This window comes from Petromyzon marinus, chromosome 8, assembly GCF_048934315.1.
Source record: "Petromyzon marinus isolate PM22_M1 ecotype Great Lakes invasive population chromosome 8, UKy_Petmar_22M1.pri1.0, whole genome shotgun sequence".
In the NCBI taxonomy this organism is placed as follows: domain Eukaryota; kingdom Metazoa; phylum Chordata; class Hyperoartia; order Petromyzontiformes; family Petromyzontidae; genus Petromyzon; species Petromyzon marinus.
In genome coordinates, this window is record NC_133674.1 from 15,407,764 (window position 1) to 15,427,138 (window position 19,375).

A 19,375-nucleotide genomic window follows, 5' to 3' on the forward strand; every position below is an offset into this window, starting at 1 on the left:
CAAAACAGGGTTATTGCTCGCTTGATGATAACAAGGCCATTCCCCGGCCCGTTTATATTTAATACACAGCCATCACTCATGCTCCGTCATTCTTGGGATTATGCCCACCGTACCTGGCTACTCTCAGTGCTGAGCTTGCTCCTCATGATTTCCTCCATGTAGTCAAAGTCTGGCAGAGGCATGTGGAACCCAAACTTGCCGTTCAGCCAGTACGTCAGCTGGCTACCTTTCCCCTGGGACACGCCACACGGTGAGCATGGCACACTAATCACAAATGTGTCGATGCGCAAATGAACACTCAGGTCGTGGTCATTGCTGCTGGTGTTTCTTCAATGTAAATTCCACATTCCTATGGTGGGGAATTTATGCATGGTGTGCAAATACCTATTGATAAATGCCGTGGCAGAGGCCAACTGTTTCTCAGATTGCTTAATATTTGCACGTGTTCATAACATTTTACATCCAAAATGCAGAGAATGAGGCTTTGCAATACGCGTATACTTATTTTTACTCCTCTGTTTTCAACCCTTTTTTCAATATCAAATATATATGCGTGTATGTAGTGCATCTGTGCGTGTGTGTGTGTGTAATAATACTACTACTACTACAAAGGGGATTAAAACAATTGAAAATGTTTAAAGTATCTGATTTCTCGAAGCTAATACGATCACTTGAACAAGCGATCAAAGCAAAATGATCTCAAGGAAATACACTGATATGCACAGGGCATCTTTTAACAATGGTCACTCACAGCAAGCTCCATTACACTGGGTGAAAGAGTGCTCTTAGGTGGAGGTGTATGAAAGGTTTGTGTGCATCGTTTTGCTTATTGAAAACCCAAATCAGATGTGATGCCTGGTTGCCCCAGATTAAGCGCATTCACTCTGCAAGGGAAGTATGCTCTTATAATATCTGGCTCAGGCTCCATGAAAACATTGGGCCACCCAGGCAGGAGAGACCATGGCTTGCTTGCATGGTGTGTTTAGAGCATAGCATTGTCATTCCACGTCATGAACTTTTGTATCGCCAGGGAATTCTAATCTAAGCGTGGCGATCAAGATACATATTTCTTTATTTAAAAAAAAAATGTGCGGAGAAGTATTATTTACAGAAGGGTTTTCTTGTCTTGCCAGATTATTGTACGTTATATTACATTAGCAACCTACATTTTTGTTCAGCTGTAAGCCATACCAGGCAGTATGCAATTCATTGAACAGCAATGTGTACCCTGATCTGTTCCATCTCCAGTCTACCTCATCTTCCAAGTTCATCTGGCCCTTTGAGAAAGTTTGAAAAATAGTCGGAGACAAGTTATGTCTCGAGAAGGAAATGCATGCTTTCAGATTCAGCGGGTGTGGGTTTCCCTGGACTTTTTATCACCATCAACCACCCACGCCGCATGTTCTTCGAGCACTACCCACTTTTTTATGGCCATCACCATTGCTATAATTTTTTAGTGAGAGTAATGCACCTACAGAAAACTTTATGAAATACCAATGGATGTTGACATTTATAGCCGCCAAATCAATGACAAATGTTTATTTTTTTACTTAGGCAGCCTTATGGCCTTAGATAAATGCAGTAGCCACATTTTAAGTGATAATTTAGTGGCCATTTTCCTCTTGAGGCCATACAACTTTCTCAGAAGCAAATGAGAGGCAATATCCACATCCATGTACATACCTTTAGTTGGATTGCTCCCCTCTCAACCAGTTCGTAACCTCCAATCGATTTCAAGAGAGACGCGGTTGATTCAGAAACGTGGATGCGCAGAGCTGTCACAGTGTTTAAAGGACAAATAAGAGTTAGCGTACCATCTACGATCTGTGTGCGCACATACTTCAATGTGTCTCCGCTAATTATTTTTTTTTCCCGCGGCAAACCGCTCTGTTTAAAATAAAAAATAATGAATCTCAACCAAAAAAATATTTTTAGTCTCTTTTTTCTCTCTAATAAGCCACTTGGCATACATCGGTACACCGATGTCTTATTTTGGGCACATTGCGGTGTTAAAAAAACAATTTCCATAAAGCGTGCGCATATTTTGTAAACTTCTCACTGGACTCACTGCCTTTTCTCATCCAAGGCGAATGCTAATAGGTACGAGGGTTTGCGTTTACATTTCAACGGCAAAATAATCAGCCCAATGTAAAGTGTTCCTCTATTTTCTCACATTCCTATCCAGTCAGCACGAACTTATAAACAAGGAATTTGGAGTTAAAGGAGCAAAACTTAATTGCAATTCCAGACCGAGTACAAAGCACGGTTCACAAATATACGTACGGTACACGTGTACGTGTGTGCTGGCCCGCACTTGTCTTTCCAGTCATAATGGGGGGGGGGGGGTATTTTATGTAGCCTAGGACAAAAATGTTCAAAAATGTTTGTGTTGGCTTTAAATGCATACTGTTGTAAAGTCAGATTTTAGTGTGTGGCTTTAGCTTGCTCCATATTCATTTGCCTCATCAGGATTATATTACAAAATTGGCTTCACGGACCCTAGGCTCTATTAATTACTAACTTCCCGAGTGCCTCGGCTTAATTCCTACAATCAAGGCTCTGTTTCTGGTGATTCCAAGTCAGGGTTCCGTAATTACAGGGCTGTGACAAGGAGGACACATAATATGCAATGGAGAGCAGGATTTCTCCATTGCCTTGTCAATGTACCATAAATGAATTACTTCATTAGAGTAACAAACGCTTTATTATAAACATTTACCATCAAACCCAAGAGCTATTCATGAAGACAGCAGTGGCATCTATTAGAATGTTTACTTATGCACGGTGTTTGCTCACTCTCGAAGACAGATATCAACTCATAGGCGCGCGGAGGAACCACACACGAGCGGAAAGGCTGCAACCTGGCAGTGAGCCGGCAAAAAAAACAATTGCCCAGGCTCTGCAGTCCTCTATATATTAATATGTGTTCAGCCAATTAATTTGTGTTTTTTTTTTTTTACATGTGGGAGGAAACTGGAGCACCCCGAGGAAAACACATATATGTGAAGGGACAACACTCTATCCCACACAGATGGAGCAGATGGAGATAAGTCAACATTTTCCTGTACCGCCTTCTCCTGGAAAGCCAGGGCATGGCAGCTCGTAGATGCCCAAAAGAAGGGAGTTTCACAGCATTTGCGTGATCCACAGTACTGGATTACAGGGGTCCACCACCAACGCCTGTGTAAGTCTAAAACCGTACCTTATTAACATGGGTATATTGTGTCTGTGAAAAGCAGCGTTTACAAAGGAGTCTGGAGGATATTTTCCTCACTCGATATTCCTCGGGAGGCTTCATACGAGTGCCGTTTACATTGTTCACAGAGCACTGTGAAGTTAGCACACACATACATTGTTTTCCCCGCAGCTCCGAGAGGGCCTAAACAATGCTCAAAAGCGAGTGCCTGCTGCAAGAATGCAGCCACTAATGTCATGGAGCCATGAACACTCAAGCAGCCCAGCCACGAAGTGCACGCACACTGCCAAGTTGAGAATTGATGCTGCAGTTCGGTCAATGCTTTCTTTGTGCTGCAAATTATCGTCGGACCTGGCTGCAAGAGATTCTTTACCAAAGCATCAAAGTGGAAATTAATTAAAGTTGAATTTGAACCGGAGGCTCAGAGATGCCAACACGGTTGTCTGACTGAGGAGATGCACAAACCACCCAGATGCAATTTTAATTACTCTCTTGCTAATAAAATAGTTGTTTTTGCGTGTCCGTGTCGAATAAATGTGATATTTTGTGTGAAATTTACATTGTTAAATTATTGCATTTTGTCAGTGACTTGCAGTGATTGTAAGTAACCCTAACATAAAGGTGAGTTATGTATTTCACAGTTATAGACCTTGCAATTTTGAGATGATAGAATTTGACCACCTGCCACTCGACTTGTCGGCAAAAACAATTCTTACGAATAAACCCACTTGTTATTAATATATATTTTCCTATAAATATTTTCTGGCCTGAAGTCATTCAAGGATCACTTAATTTCCATGACAAAAAAAATATTAATGATCTCACAAATAATGCGTGAAAATAATGCATCGATGTATCAATTATAATTGCTTCTTATGCTTACGATCAATACGTGCATCGAAATGCATGCATAAGACCTGACGTATCTCGATTTTTATTTGCTGCATATAATGGGTTTGTATCACCCCTGTAGCCACTAGAGGCGCTACCATTCACCCCTGTGCTAAACAAGAATGTTGAATTGAATCGTGACCCTGAATCACGACGGGTCATCGTATCGCCGCGGTGATTCTGTAAAAGACGCGACATGTGAAAATCTAAACGGTGTAAATGTTCACGAATGGAAACGGCCTCAACGACATTGGTCGTGCTCTGCTTACGGTAACCGGTGCTCTCCATGCGTGAGGCCACGTTGACGGTGTCTCCGAAGAGGCAGTACCTGGGCATGGTGTTCCCCACCACTCCTGCCACCACCGAACCTGACGGCATTAAAACGGCAAGGTAATAAACATAGCACTCAAGTAAAGCACTTCGCGGCACACTATCCGCCGTGGGAAATCCCACATTTTGTTGAAGTGATGGGAAGTTGTTCTCTGCCAGGTGCGATAAGTTACAATGCATGCTAAAGTCAGTGAGGATGCATCATTCCATCGACTCTTAACACTCCCCAATTAGTGAGTGGTGTAGCTATCAAGGGTGCAGGAAGTGCAACTACACTGAGACCCACAAGCCGAAGGGGCCCGGGTGCTGAGCTACGAACAGGGGCTCAGGCAAACGGGGAGGGGGGGGGGGTTTCATAAATTTCACCAGGGCCCATGCCCTGGTGCATGCCGGACAACATGCGACACAACCCGAAAACAAATCGGAGAGTTGGTTTAGCAAAAGTGACTCGTGACTGCTAATGGGAGGTCGGGCATTACCAATGCCTCCTTCTCCTCCTTGCTATAATCAGCTCAATTACCACTGTTGACGCCGATGCGAATTTTGAGCTGCTCCTTGGGAAGGTGGCGGATGCGGAAATTTATGATGGAGCTCAGGAAGTGCAGGGACATGATGGAGATCTCCTCCACGTGCCGCACGCCGTTGCGCACGGGGAGGCCACTCGCCACCATGTAGGCGTCCCCGATGGTCTCCACCTGCGGCGGGGGAGGGGGGAAATCCGATTGAGGTCAGTTCACCGGCCGGTGCCCAATGCGCGGGAGAGCAGCACAACACGTATTGACTGCGTTTTAGGCGGAGGGGTTGTGCGGTGTCCAAGAGGTTTAGAGTGCAGCAACGGCCTCACTTCACAAACGATTGGTCAAATATTCCACGCTGTAGGACCTTCATGAAAACGAGCCCTGCGATTCAGTGGTGCTCGTCCTTGGCTAAACAAAGGGCGTTATTGTCCGTTTTGTATCAATAGTAATAATATGTCCACCCACAATACTTAGTGGGAGTCTGGCCAACGCGAACACTTCGTTGGCCATATCAGAGGCGGTCCGGGGTCTCCCCTAAGTTTACTCGGTCTTAAAGTTAGTAACCCCCCGGTGTAGTGTGTAAACATTAGCACTGGGGAGATGAGGGTGGGTGGGCATGGTGCTGGCCACGGCACACCCTCGCGTGCCATCTCAACCTTGACAGTTCCTCTTCAGCAGCACGTGCTTTTCACAGTCTGCATAGCTTATATGGGAGATCTTTGTGTGTGCGTGTGTGTGTGTTATAATGATTCCCGGACAATGAATGAGACCTTGTAGACATCGTATTCCTTGATGATGTCATCGAGGAGGTTGTAGAGGTCGTTGAGGAGGGTGATGACCTCCAGTGGGCTGCTGATGGCGCTCATGGCCGTGAAGCCCACGATGTCGCAGAAGAAGATGGTCACCTGCTCAAAGTGCTCAGGCTGCACGGTCTTGCCGGCCTTCAGCTGTTCCACAACAACACTGGCGCAAAGGGAGGGACCCCACAACACTGTGAGCCACGGGCAGCGCCAACCTTTTACCACTGACGCCGTCATCATCGTCACCGTCATAAGTCATAGTCAATCCAGCGCTCGATGAAGGTCTCCCAAGCTGCCGCCACCTCTCGCTATCTTGCCGTTTGATGTTGTATACTTTACAGGGGGCTAAGTGACCCCTTGGCAGATGGGGAAAGGAGGCCATTAGGGCAGCAGGCCCAGGGCTGAAGCGATCCCGTATGTTTTCCAGTAGATCTTAAGCTGGGGAAAAAATAACCACCTTTTGTTTGGAGACGTTGTAGACGCAGGGACCAGAACACGAGGCCGCTTCCTTCAGCAAACAGAAGGCAAGGGTTTGCATCCCCGGCTCTGATTACCCTGCTGGGGTTTTTTTTTTTTATCCAACGCACTTAGCTGTAGGGTCCGTTCACTGAGCAATGCCATTTGTAACCTAAATAATTCACGGTAAGCGGTGTAGCGTTGACACGGTGGTTGGTACACTGCGCTATGAACCTGAATTTGAGTGACAGCCATGGCTAACAACAGCGGTGAGTGATACCTGAACTAGCCCTGTGCTGTCCCTTCACTAACTTGCACCGGCCAGCAGCTCAGTGATGTATGGAACAAACACTCCAGTGATCAGCACGCTCTGCGGAGATTAGGATCAAAATATTTAGGCTTGAGGCATCCGATGAGCTATGAAGCCCCTTTTTCACAGATGTCCAGTAGGGGCCGCTGGGAAAGTTCCAAGAACAAACAATACAAAAAAAACCCTTAATCCAGCAGTGGATTGAGAATAGGTGAATATTACTTTAATTTAATATAATACCTTTGATTTTAACAGACGATAGCCAAGCGGAGGGTGGAGCGGGGGGGGGGGGTAACAGAGCCCTTATTTCCCTACCCCCACAAAGCAAAGATGCCACCTATGCTGAGTGAATAATGGGAAACAGATGCCAGCACCGTGAGACTTGAAAAGTGTGAAAAGCAATTTCACAAAATATGTACATTTTCACACACGTGTGCTCAGCCACCTTCCACTGAAAATGTGCATGTTTGACAGTTAACTTGCAAAACGTTACATGTTAAACAAACTGAAGTATTACTGGCATATTGTCCAGCCACCATACAGTGAGGGAAAAAAGTATTTGATCCCCTGCTGATTTTGTACGTTTGCCCACTGACAAAGAAATTATCAGTCTATAATTTTAATGGTAGGTTTATTTGAACAGTGAGAGACAGAATAACACAAAAATCCAGAAAAACGCATGTCAAAAATGTTATAAATTGATTTGCATTTTAATGAGGGCTTAGTACTTGGTGGCAAAACACTTATAGGCAATCACGGAGGTCAGACGTTTCTTGTAGTTGGTCACCAGGTTTGCACACATCTCAGGAGGGATTTTGTCCCACTCCTCTTTGCAGATATTCTCCAAGTCATTAAGGTTTCGAGGCTGACGTTTGGCAACTCGAACCTTCAGCTCCCTCCACAAATTTTCTATGGGATTAAGGTCTGGAGACTGGCTAGGCCACTCCAGGACCTTAATGTGCTTCTTTTTGAGCCACTCCTTTGTTGCCTTGGCCGTGTGTTTTGGGTCATTGTTATGCTGGAATACCCATCGACGACCCATTTTCAATGCCCTGGCTGAGGGAAGGTGGTTCTCACCCAAGATTTGACGGTACATGGCCCCGTCCATCGTCCCTTTGATGCGGTGAAGTTGTCCTGTCCCCTTAGCAGAAAAACACCCCCAAAGCATAATGTTTCCACCTCCATGTTTGACGGTGGGGATGGTGTTCTTGGGATCATAGGCAGCATTCCTCCTCCAAACACGGCGAGTTGAGTTGATTCCAAAGAGCTCCATTTTGGTCTCATCTGACCACAACACTTTCACCCAGTTGTCCTCTGAATCATTCAGATGTTCATTGGCAAACTTCAGACGGGCATGTATATGTGCTTTCTTGAGCAGGGGGACCTTGCGGGCGCTGCAGGATTTCAGTCCTTCACGGCGTAGTGTGTTACCAATTGTTTTCTTGGCGACTATGGTCCCAGATGCCTTGAGATTATTGACAAGATTCTCCCGTGTAGTTCTGGGCTGATTCCTCACCATTCTCATGATCGTTGCAACGCCACGAGGTGAGATCTTGCATGGAGCCCCAGGCCGTGGGAGATTGAGAGTTATTTTGTGTTTCTTCCATTTGCGAATAATCGCACCAAGTGTTGTCACCTTCTCACCAAGCTGCTTGGCAATGGTCTTGTAGCCCATTCCAGCCTTGTGTAAGTCTACCATCTTGTCCCTGACATCCTTGGAGAGCTCTTTGGTCTTGGCCATGGTGGAGAGTTTGGAATCTGATTGATTGATTGTTTCTGTGGACAGGTGTCTTTTATACAGGTAACAAGCTGAGATTAGGAGCACTCCCTTTTAGAGTGTGCTCCTAATCTCAAGTCGTTACCTGTATAAAAGACACCTGGGAGCCAGAAATCTTTCTGATTGAGAGGGGGTCAAATACTAATTTCCCTCATTAAAATGCAAATCAATTTATAACATTTTTGACATGCATTTTTCTGGACTTTGTTGTTATTCTGTCTCTCACTGTTCATATAAACCTACCATTAAAATTATAGACTGATCATTTCTTTGTCAGTGGGCAAACGTACAAAATCAGCAGGGGATCAAATACTTTTTTCCCTCACTGTATGTACAGTAAATGTGAGATATTTTGCGTTCGGTTTGAGAATGTTGATTTTATCTTGAACAGACTCCCAAAAGCTTTCTGCTCAAACGCTTTGTAAATATACACTGCGTCTCATAAAATGGTAAGTGTTGCCGATAACCACTTGAATTTGGCGCTGTTTTAAGACTGACAGTTATAGTTCTTCTTTACACGTCTCAAAATGTTAAGCATTTTTTATTTTTAATGAAAGCACGCGACAGCTAAAATCTGCCGTACTCCTTTTTCATTGTCATCAGCCGTATTCTATTCACTGCTGGACGAAGGCCTCCCAAGGCCATTGCCACAACTCATCTCACTCCCACACGTGAGTTAATCTCGACACTCCCATCAACCATTGTAGTGACATGTCAACCATTCTAGCGACGTGTCCAGCCCCAACTATGCGATCTGTGATTTTAATTTGTTCTCTGATGCATGCATTCCTCTTACTCTCTCTCTCTCTCTCACTAAATATCGCAGGATGCTTCTGGATGTACTTTTTGAGATTTTATTATATTTTATTTGTCAGTTTCCAATCCCTCTATATCATCGTAGGAAATGTGAACTGATTGAAAACAAACGTTCTTCTTCAGGCAAACTGTTCGGTTACTTTTCCTACTCAAATTCCATTTTTCCAAAAGTAGTTCAACCAATTATAGCTTGCTTCTTGGTTTCACCATTTAGATCCTGATCCACCATAACTAACTGGCCGCATTCGACTTCTTCTGTCGTGTTTCCCAGTTGGGTCCCTCCAATAATTATATTGCTCGGACAACTCATTGTACATTACTTTTGTTTTGGCCATGATTCACATTAGCCCAACTTTGCACCCTTATTGATGAGGAATTTTTCTTATGATTTCAAGAGTGCATTTGCATTAGTTGATATGATCACGATGTGATCAACAAATCTGAGATGTTAAGACTACCTCAATTTATTTAGATGCCTTTAATGCTCCAATGTAATATTTGTAAAATCGATTTTAATTCACCGTGAATAGCCTTGGTAAGAGTATTCATCCGTGCCTGACCCGTCTTTTAAACTGTAGTTTGTTACTTTTTTAATGAAATCTCACTGTGGGTGGTTCATAATTCCAAATGTCTGTAATACGTTCTATACATTTGTTCATGAAAAAGCTGGGTCAGTTGTTACATCAATGTTACCAGACCTATGTATCGTGGAATTGTATCTCCATCATTCCTATCATTTACAACTGGGCGATGGCGCTGATTTGAAGAATTGCAGACACATCAGTCTGCCATCACACATGCCATTTATAACTTGTTTGATGAAGCTCATAGACAACCGATTAAAACACTATTTATAGGCGAACCAACAACGACTGCAGGCTGGATTTAGGATACGTATCGTATACCATGAAACACACAAGCACAGTACTATGAGTCTGATTCTCAAAAAGAGAAAAAATGTTAAATATCATTTTGCGGTAAAAATAATGGGCAAAGCGTCTAAATCCCACCTCCACCCCCGTCTCTGTCCATCCAGCAGTATAGATCGATATTACATAGTTTGCCGATCAGCAGGTGGTGTGTGACGGGGTAAAGTGTGGCGTACTTCGACCTCTTCCAAGACTTATGGACAGCATGGCAGACAGAATAGGATAAAATATCGTTTAAAAACCTTTTATGTATCATGCACCATGCATGTATGTTGAACTTTTCTCGCACTGCACGTAGCCAGTCGCGTTAATCGGAGGTGCGCGTGGGAAGGATAACGAACTATAGCCGGTACCTCGGCAGCAGGCTGGACAGCAGACGGTCTGTCTTCTTCTTCTCACTCTCCAGCTGGGCCGTGCGGTCTTCTACCACCTCCTCCAGGTGATTGGCGTACTTCTCCAACTTTGAAACCATGTTGTCCAAAATGCTCCTGTGTCTACCACGCCCCAGCATCAGGTACCCAGTACGTAACAGATGCACAGGATAACTTTAAGACTTGGATGCAGACGTCGTTACGATGCACGTACATATGCTGAACTTCTTTCGCGCCGTACGTAGCCAACCGCTCTCATCGGAGGTGCGGGTTAAGGACAACAAACTAAACACAAAAGGCAGTTCTGAAGAAATGCGTTTTAATTCTAGATTTAAAAGTGCATAGCTCCAGTGAGTTCTTCCGACACACAACCTGAGACGCACCGTAACATTTCTGTGTACGATGCCGAGAGCGCATATTAGATTTGGAGAACATTCCTTCACGATGTTTCATGAACCTCAAACAATATAATGCCTGTTTCACATTGAACGACTATGGCATTTCAATTTAATGTCGATGAATGCAAATGCTTTTAAATCGTCGCCTCCTACCTCATCTACTATCTCTCTTGTGTATATTTACCGATTTATATAATTAATGTATACAGTTTAAATTATCTCACATCTAACTCATGGGGTTATTTGCTGTGTTGTTAGTTGCTTCTGTAATTTATATATTTTTGTAACCAAGGTCTCCTTTGAAAAAGATACTCGGTCTAAATGGGCCATCCCCTGGTTATCAATAAAAAAAATTTTTTACTATTAAAAGTACTAAACACAACATCTCACCGCACAATCGTATCCATTTCAACTGTAATCACAGCAAAGGTTGGGGAACACAAACCGCCGTTGACGATAGTGACGGAAACTGCAGTGGCATGGACACGTGACACAAAGAGGGCGACAGCCCAACACTATCTTAGCGGGCATGGTAAAAGAATATAAAAGGAGAGGATGACGCAACATCAAGTGGATGACAAATGTGATAACATGGACAGATTAACCGGCACAACACCTGACAACAAAGGCTGCGGTGGACAAAGAGTGCAGAGAGAGAGAGAGTTGTTGACAGCCGAGGCATCAGCGGCGCATCTGCCACGATTGTGGTTCAGCGAGCGACGGCGATGACGGTGATGACGATTACGATGACGATGGAGACAGCCACTACTGGGAGTGCGGTGGAGCCTGCGCTGTTGGAGAATCAATGTCAAATCAAGGTCAATGTCAATACCCTTCGGGGCTGGCGGAGCGCAGCATGCGTGCGATAGAGTGGAAGTCGGGCCGGCGGTCGGGAGATTCGTCCCAGCAACGCTGGATCAGGGCCTGAATGCGCGGCTCACAGCGCTCCGTGAGCAGGGGCCGCAGAGGAGGCGAGCATTTCCCCTCCCGCACCTGGTCGATTATTTCTGGAGCGCCGTCACGTCGTGCCATGCGCGACCACGGACAGTCAGACACAATGAGTTGGGCAGTGAGCATAATCTTCTCCCGTTCTCAGAACCCAGGAGTGCTGAGTTCAGACTTTGGTCTGCAGAATTTCTGTAACCATCACCCACCCCTCCCTTATTACGGTTCGTGCCTTTTACCAAGCTCGTGTCAAATAAAAAATGAAAAAAGATCTCCTGCGTAGCCGACACAGATTTTTGGAAAAATTATTATGAGCGAGCACACGAACAAAGACGGTCATGGCATTGTGCACTTTCAGGTGCGCTTCTGCGGCAGTCTGGAACGCTCTTCCTTCCGATATTAGGAAGCCACTGGAGCGATGCACTTTTAAATCATCGAGATTGAAAACTCATTTCTTTAGAACTTCTTTTCGTGTTTAGTTTGTTGTCCTTCCCCTGCACCTCCAATTCGCACGCTTGGCTATGGCAGGCTCAGGATTGGTTCACATATAATTTGCCGCTGATGTTACCTGTGGCCGGGAATCAAACCCAGATTCGTATCGCAATTTGCTGGCCACTATAGGAATTCACTGTTGAACCCAAAATAACTCTGTATTGAGCTTAACCATGCCGAAGTGCTTAGAGAAAAGAGCTACGAAGTGCATACCGTATTCATAATAATCTTTGTGTAATTAATTGTTTCGTGCAATGAGCGCTCTGCACGGTGTTGAGTGGCGCACAAATGCACCTACATCCTTGTCGTGTACCCTGCAAGTACACTGCCATGTGAACCATTGTCTGGGGAAACCAAAGCTGCAACTAGCTGACCAAAGCGTCATGATCCCGGCCAACACGTGACTAAAGTTACACCTCCTGTCCGGGCCTCGGGCTCCGGGGCTGTGGAGCCAGCACTCCGTGTTCTTTCAGCTCAATGTGGAAGGACCAACTGTGGCTAGACGTGATGTCATTCATGAATTGTCCACTGCACGCAATGTAGACGTCATCTGTTGACAGGAGACCCATATTTTAGATAGCCAGGCAGGACGTTTCCAGCTAGCCGGATTATGACCTTGTCCGTTACTCACGTCACCCACAAAATACTTCTTGTGTATGTGGCGCTCTGCGCGAAAGCAATTCCCTAAAGGAACGGCGTGCGTCGAGCACCTTTGGGCTCCATGTCGACGCCGACGTAGGGCCCCTCGTCCTCGTGGTAGATCATCTCGCGCATGAGCACGCCGAAGCTGAACACGTCCCCCTTGGGGGTGCCGTTCACCGGGAAGATCTCCATGCGGAGCAGCTCCGGTGATGTCCAGAACAGCTCTGCGAGCACAACCACACGGGGCAGTCGCTTCGTCGGGTGTTTGAGTTCAGTAATAGGGGGGTTTGGTTGTTGTTGCAAGATATGGTGACGATTGCATTGCAGTGGTGTATTACAAAGGGGGGAAGGAAGGTTTAGCACCTCCAATTAGCACGGTTGAGCTACGTACGATGGGGAAGGTCAACATGCATGCATACATAATGTTCATGGCGATGAAAGAAGGAAACATTTTTGGGACTTGTTATTAGACAAGAAGGACCTGGTCAGTACGGTTTTGTGAAAGCAGACAGAACAGATGCAGGAGCACAGAAGCACAGTACAATGACAGATTTAGTTTTAAAGCTCACGACGTATCCACACAGCCTCTGACAACTGTTATTCGTGGTGGTCGCTCATTCAAGCACTATCCAGCCTCAAATATACTTAGCTTCTACGATCTGATTAGATCAGACGCATTCTGGGTGATTAAAGTCTTACACAATCCAACGTAAATTGACTTTAAACAATTATTGCTTGTTACATTCTGTATCTATCCTGGTCTGAAGTGTTAAGTATGGCGTTACAAGTTTGTCTACAGAGCCCCCTCTGGAGGGGTATTGGGCCTGCTCTGTTGCCTGGGCCAGATGTCCTGGAAGAGATCCGAGTACCGACACTTTACGCCACGCAGTGCCGGACTAAGCTAGTGCGGGGCATGTTGCATATGTTATAAAGTGGCCCTACATTAAAAAGAACACGTAAATATTAAAACACATGTTTAATATTCTTGGTTCTTTGGGTAAAGTCATGTAGAAGGGAAACAATAAAATAATACAAATATAAAACAATAAAATTATCACGACGTTTCGACTGCAACACAAGCAATCAACATCAGGTGTGAAAACCACAGCAAGAAAATTTGAAAAAGTGGTGGTTATTTTTAACGTTAGCACCACGTAGAGCGATTTGATAGTTTGTTCAGATGGACGAGTATTAGTCCATCTATGTTCGGAAAAGAGGAGGGGGGAGACGAAAATTATGGATGCGGTCTGAAAGCCACCATAAGCGTGAACAATCAATTAAGACCCGAAATGGTTGATCAAATCCGTCCAATGATTGCTAAGTCAGAATCCATCTTCTCGGTTGAAATTGTCTCTGTGTTTGTATATGTGGATAGCCTCATGAACGAATCTCTCATGATATCCAGATGGCTTGCAAAGAACCTCTGTCTTGGAGAAGTCAATGTCATGTGAGCCTACTGAATTATAACAGTGATCTGCCAAGGCCGAGGTGTTGGTCCTACCGTGTTTTAGGTCTGCTTTGTGTTCACGAATGCGGTCCGAGACATGTCGTTTGGTTTCTTCAATGTAACTACTACCACAGAGGCAACTTAGTTTGTAGACACCAGGGTACTGTATGTCCGGAATCACATCTTTTACAAACGGAACCAGATCACGGATTTTATGTAATGTGTTGAATCGGACCTGGATCTTGTATTTATTCAAGATTTTGGAGATCTTTTTTGTGATCCCTGCAATGTAGGGTAAAGTGATGGTTTTGAAAGGCTCCTCAAGAGGGTCCTTCTTCATGGTTGGAGTGATAGCTTTGCGGATTGTGTAGTCGGAGTAACCATTAGCCTTAAGAGCTTGGTGTACGTGCTTGAGTTCACTGGCTATTTGTTCCTGGTCGGATATGCATTGGGCTCTATGGTACAGAGTCTTGATGAGGGAATTCTTCTGGGATGGATGGTGGTGGGAATCCGGCTTCAGGTAAGCATCCGTATGGGTAGCTTTCCTGTAGACAGAGTGGCTTATTGAACCATCAGGTCTCTTTTTTATTAGGACATCCAAAAAAGGTAGCTTGCCATCTTTTCGACTTCCATGGTAAATCTGATGGCTGGGTGTATGGAATTGATGTGGTCGAAAAATTGGTCTTGAGCAGGCCGGCCATGTGGCCAGATGACAAAAGTGAACACAAAGCAGACCTAAAACATGGTAGGACCAACACCTCGGCCGTGGCAGATCACTGTTATAATTCAGTAGGCTCACATGACATTTACGTCTCCAAGACAGAGGTTCTTTGCAAGCCATCTGGCTACCATGAGAGATTCGTTCATGAGGCTATCCACATTTACAAACACAGAGATAGTTTCAACCAAGAAGATGGATTCTGGCTTAGCAATCATTGGAAGGTTTTGATCAACCATTTCAGGACTTAATTGATTGTTCATGCTTATGGTGGCTTTCAGACCGCATCCATAATTTTCGTCTCCCCCTCCTCTTTTCCGAACATAGATGGACTCGTCCATCTGAACAAACTGTCAAATCGCTCTCCGTGGTGCTAACGTTAAAAAAACCCGCCACTTTTTTAAAATTTTCTTGCTGTGGTTTTCACACCTGATGATGATTGTGTTGCAGTCGAAACGTCGTGATCATTTTATTGTTTTATATTTTTATTATTTTAATGTTTCTCTTCTACGTGACTTTACCGAAAGAACCAAGAATACGAATCCCTGCAGTCACGAAAGCTTTAAATCAAAACATATGTTTAACTTGTATAGTAGAGTAATTGTTTTTTTTTTATTTGCTATACAGCCAGATAATGCGACAAATCGCTAACCTTAAACACCCAGTCGTTCATAAAAGGTGAAGGCGGTATAGTACTATAGTAATAGAGCAAGTGCAGAATCACTGAACCGGAATTTATAGCTTGAAAGCATTTTGCGCGGGGCCCTTGAAAGTGAGGGGCCCGTAGCATTTGCTACTTTTGCTACAAGGATAATCCGGTACTGACAGCACGGCATTCCAGCTGCCGATTGACTAACCGCGGTGTCACCCATTTACACTGCCGTGTGGACACGCGACAGCGGAGCTTTGTAAGACAAAGGGACAGTAACTCTCACTATCTTGATTGTTGACGTCCATGATCTTCCCCTTCTTCCCGTGGCGGAATTCCCAGATACCGAAGCCGGTGAGCTTGATTTGCAGGCGGCTGTCCAGCAGGCAGGTGGACGGCTTGAGGTTCCCGTGAGATTTTATGGGACTCTTGTGCAGGAATATCATGCCCTGAGAGAAAATTGGCAGGTACGCACCGCACACACACGCACACACAAGCTTGAGGGATGAGTCAAAGTCATCGTTGCCATGTGATTTGCTTCAACCTATGTAAGCCGAATGTAAGACATTAACTGTTTTTACATGCGAATCAATTGCCCTCCATGTTACAATAATTACGTTGCATGTTGCAATAATTATAATCAAGGGAATTACTTTCGCGTGTTATTGATTACGTAGCTCTGACACTAATTATACACGCTCAAATGGAATAACTGTGATGTAGGATCTTCAGCAGTTAATTGAACTTCGCAATGTACGCAGACGACGTTGATGTGACAATAATTAAAAATGAGAGGAAGTTTGGGTTTTAGTTTTGACTTTATTCGATCTGTAGCACGATTGCTCCCATTTAGTTATGTTTTCTGGCTATTTAACAAAGGGAAATCGGTGGTGTGTGAGCACAGCAGCAATCGTTTTGCTACGAACGAAGAATACACCGCACCGTTATCTGAAGCCTCATCCTTGAGTCTGTATTCAAATGCATGTATGAGGAATGACATCTGGAAAAAATACGTTTCCGCACTCATACTTCTTACGTTCACAATGTCATAAGCAAAGGAGGTCTTGAACATCAAGTCCAGCTCAAAATCAGAAGTCTTCAGCACATCCTGAACACAGGGGCATTGTCAACAATTATCAACACTGTTTTTGGATATCTGGATTTCTGCATTAATGGTTGCCACCCTTTCTAAAACAAACCCAAACAAATGTTTCAACCTAAGTCTGTCAAAAACTGTGCAGTACATTACAATATCGTTCAAGATAATAGCACCAGATCTCAGCACAAATTCAATTCCTGCCAAACCCGGGACAGGTGGCAACCCTCGCTCTTTGTCAAAGTAACTTATTAATTACGTCTTTGCTTTTCTGCATTAACTTGAGCCATCGAGCAACACGTGAGTAGAAATTACTTCTTAAGTAATTCCCAAATGCGTACGCCAACATTTTAAACGTTTTTTGCTCCTTTTGAAGTTTGCGGCCTGCCCTGTTTTCTCACAGAACTGCTCTTGTATCTATGAATCAGCGAGCCTAAAAGCTTGTAAAACAAGGTAACATTCTCCCCGGTTAAACGATAGCTTGTTTTACAAGCCTCAAATAAGTGCTAATGCCTCCTTTTTGTAAGAGACCACACACGCACGCACGGCGTGTGGCGTGAGATGTTTACGGCAGCACGCTAACCGAGCCACGACTGGTGGCAGGATGGCGTCAGGGATATGATTCACGATAATTCCTCTCAATAGTTAAACAAGTAAACAGATGGTGTGTTGCTCGAAAACCATACAGGGTGGTCCAGAGGTATCGTGACCTGCCCCCCACCCCAATGAATTGACCCGAAACATTTTTTTATTTTGTATATTAATTTCTGTTTTAAATAAACCTTGCTTTAATTTTTTTATTAAGTCTCAGATAATTAATTAGGGGTCACAAGACATCGGCATAACCCTATACTTCGGAAAACGTAAAATGTCCAGATTTCGTTATGGGCAGCTCATGAGAGCAGGCGACAATGAACGTAAGTTGCCACCAGAGGGCGAGCATGGTGCTATGAGTTTATTCCATCATGCCCTCGCTCTCCTATTGTTTACACCCTTAGTAATTTACAGCACATTATTTGATTTAACACCTCTGCAAAGTTTGCCAATGCAAGCTTGGTTGTGTTTCTGCTTTTCAACATTAAATGTTTAACACGTAGTCGGGCTTTCACGACCCATATCCATAATATAGGGTTGTTTTGGGTTAGCTCGCGGAAATATAAATGTGCTAACGTTAAAAATAACCGCCACTTTTTTCAAATGTTCTTGCTGTGGTTTTCACACCTGATGATGATTGCTTGTGTTACAGTCGAAACGTCGTGAGAATTTTATTGTTTTAGATTTTTATAATTTTATTGTTTCCCTTCTACGTGACTTTACCGAAAGAACCAAGAATATAGATGGACTCGTCCATCTGAATAACTGCCAAATCGCTCTCCGTGGTGCTAACGTTAAAAAACGCCACTTTTTTCAAATTTTCTTGCTGTGGTTTTCACACCTGATGATGATTGCTTGTGTTGCAGTCGAAACGTCGTGAGCATTGTATAGTTTTATATTTTTATTATTTTATTGTTTCCCTTCTACGTGACTTTACCGAAAGAACCAAGAATATAGATGGACTCGTCCATCTGAATAACTGCCAAATCGCTCTCCGTGGTGCTAACGTTAAAAAAACGCCACTTTTTTCAAATTTTCTTGCTGTGGTTTTCACACCTGATGATGATTGCTTGTGTTGCAGTCGAAACGTCGTGAGCATTGTATAGTTTTATATTTGTATTATTTTATTGTTTCCCTTCTACGTGACTTTACCGAAAGAACCAAGAATATAAATATGTCGTTAAACCCATCACCACCCGAAGTAAGTGTGCTGAACTAGTAACTAATTATCATGTTTTGTATACGTGACAAACCTTACTAATTGCCTCTGTCGGGTGGTGGTAGGTTTAATGACACATTTATATTTATGCGATTTAACCCCCCCCCCCCCCCAAAAAAACCCCTCTATTATGGAGCATTAAATATTGTTGGAGAGATGATGTGTATTTTTCATGCACAGCGCCTAAGTGTTATTGAAGATTAGAGTCGTAAGGAGCAATGCATTAAAAATTAGACTCTTGTGCAATAGCGCAGTTGCGTTCGCTCAAGACAGAGCTGTTCATAAAGCGGAATACAACCGATGCTAAAATGTGGCCTGATAGACATTAGCATCTAAACACGACCACACGTCAAGACGCTGGACAATAACAATAGCATATTTAACAGAGAGAAAGCAGTAAAACATAGATTGAGGGGCGGGGGGGGGGGAGTATTGCGTTTGGATTTGAACAGAAGCAGGGAGTTAACAGCACTGATGGCAGGGGGAAGGTCGTTCCAGATTACGAGGGAAACAGACGAGAAGGAGTGATGGGACAATGGAGCGGTAATTACCTTGAGGCTTCCCTTGCGACAGTATTGCGTCACGATACAAATGTTGGGCATCTCCACGCAAACGCCAAAAAACACCACCAGGTTCTCATGACGAAGTTCCCGGAGCTGTTAAAACAGGAGTTATGGAGAACGGGGCCTTCTTTTCAAGATGTCAAACACTTGTTCTTCAAAGCAACAAAAAAAGTCAAATCACATTGGCGAGTGTGTGTTTAGCTCGGTATTAAGCCAAA

The 19,375-nt window shown here is 44.1% G+C and overlaps 1 protein-coding gene across 1 annotated transcript in view; it reads right to left on the reverse strand.

Annotated features, from left to right (window-relative positions):
• Nucleotides 1-19,375, reverse strand: part of LOC116940275 (guanylate cyclase 2G-like) — a 35,582-nt gene that overhangs the window by 1,374 nt on the left and 14,833 nt on the right. The window contains exons 11-21 of the mRNA XM_032949852.2: nucleotides 19,146-19,250; nucleotides 16,722-16,793; nucleotides 15,972-16,134; nucleotides 12,940-13,095; nucleotides 11,625-11,799; nucleotides 10,377-10,517; nucleotides 5,706-5,898; nucleotides 4,938-5,112; nucleotides 4,357-4,455; nucleotides 1,684-1,775; nucleotides 114-233 (exon numbers count right to left, since the gene is read on the reverse strand). Of these exons, the coding sequence (XP_032805743.2) occupies nucleotides 114-233; nucleotides 1,684-1,775; nucleotides 4,357-4,455; nucleotides 4,938-5,112; nucleotides 5,706-5,898; nucleotides 10,377-10,517; nucleotides 11,625-11,799; nucleotides 12,940-13,095; nucleotides 15,972-16,134; nucleotides 16,722-16,793; nucleotides 19,146-19,250 (1,491 nt within the window). The remainder of the gene's footprint in view (nucleotides 1-113; nucleotides 234-1,683; nucleotides 1,776-4,356; nucleotides 4,456-4,937; nucleotides 5,113-5,705; nucleotides 5,899-10,376; nucleotides 10,518-11,624; nucleotides 11,800-12,939; nucleotides 13,096-15,971; nucleotides 16,135-16,721; nucleotides 16,794-19,145; nucleotides 19,251-19,375) is intronic.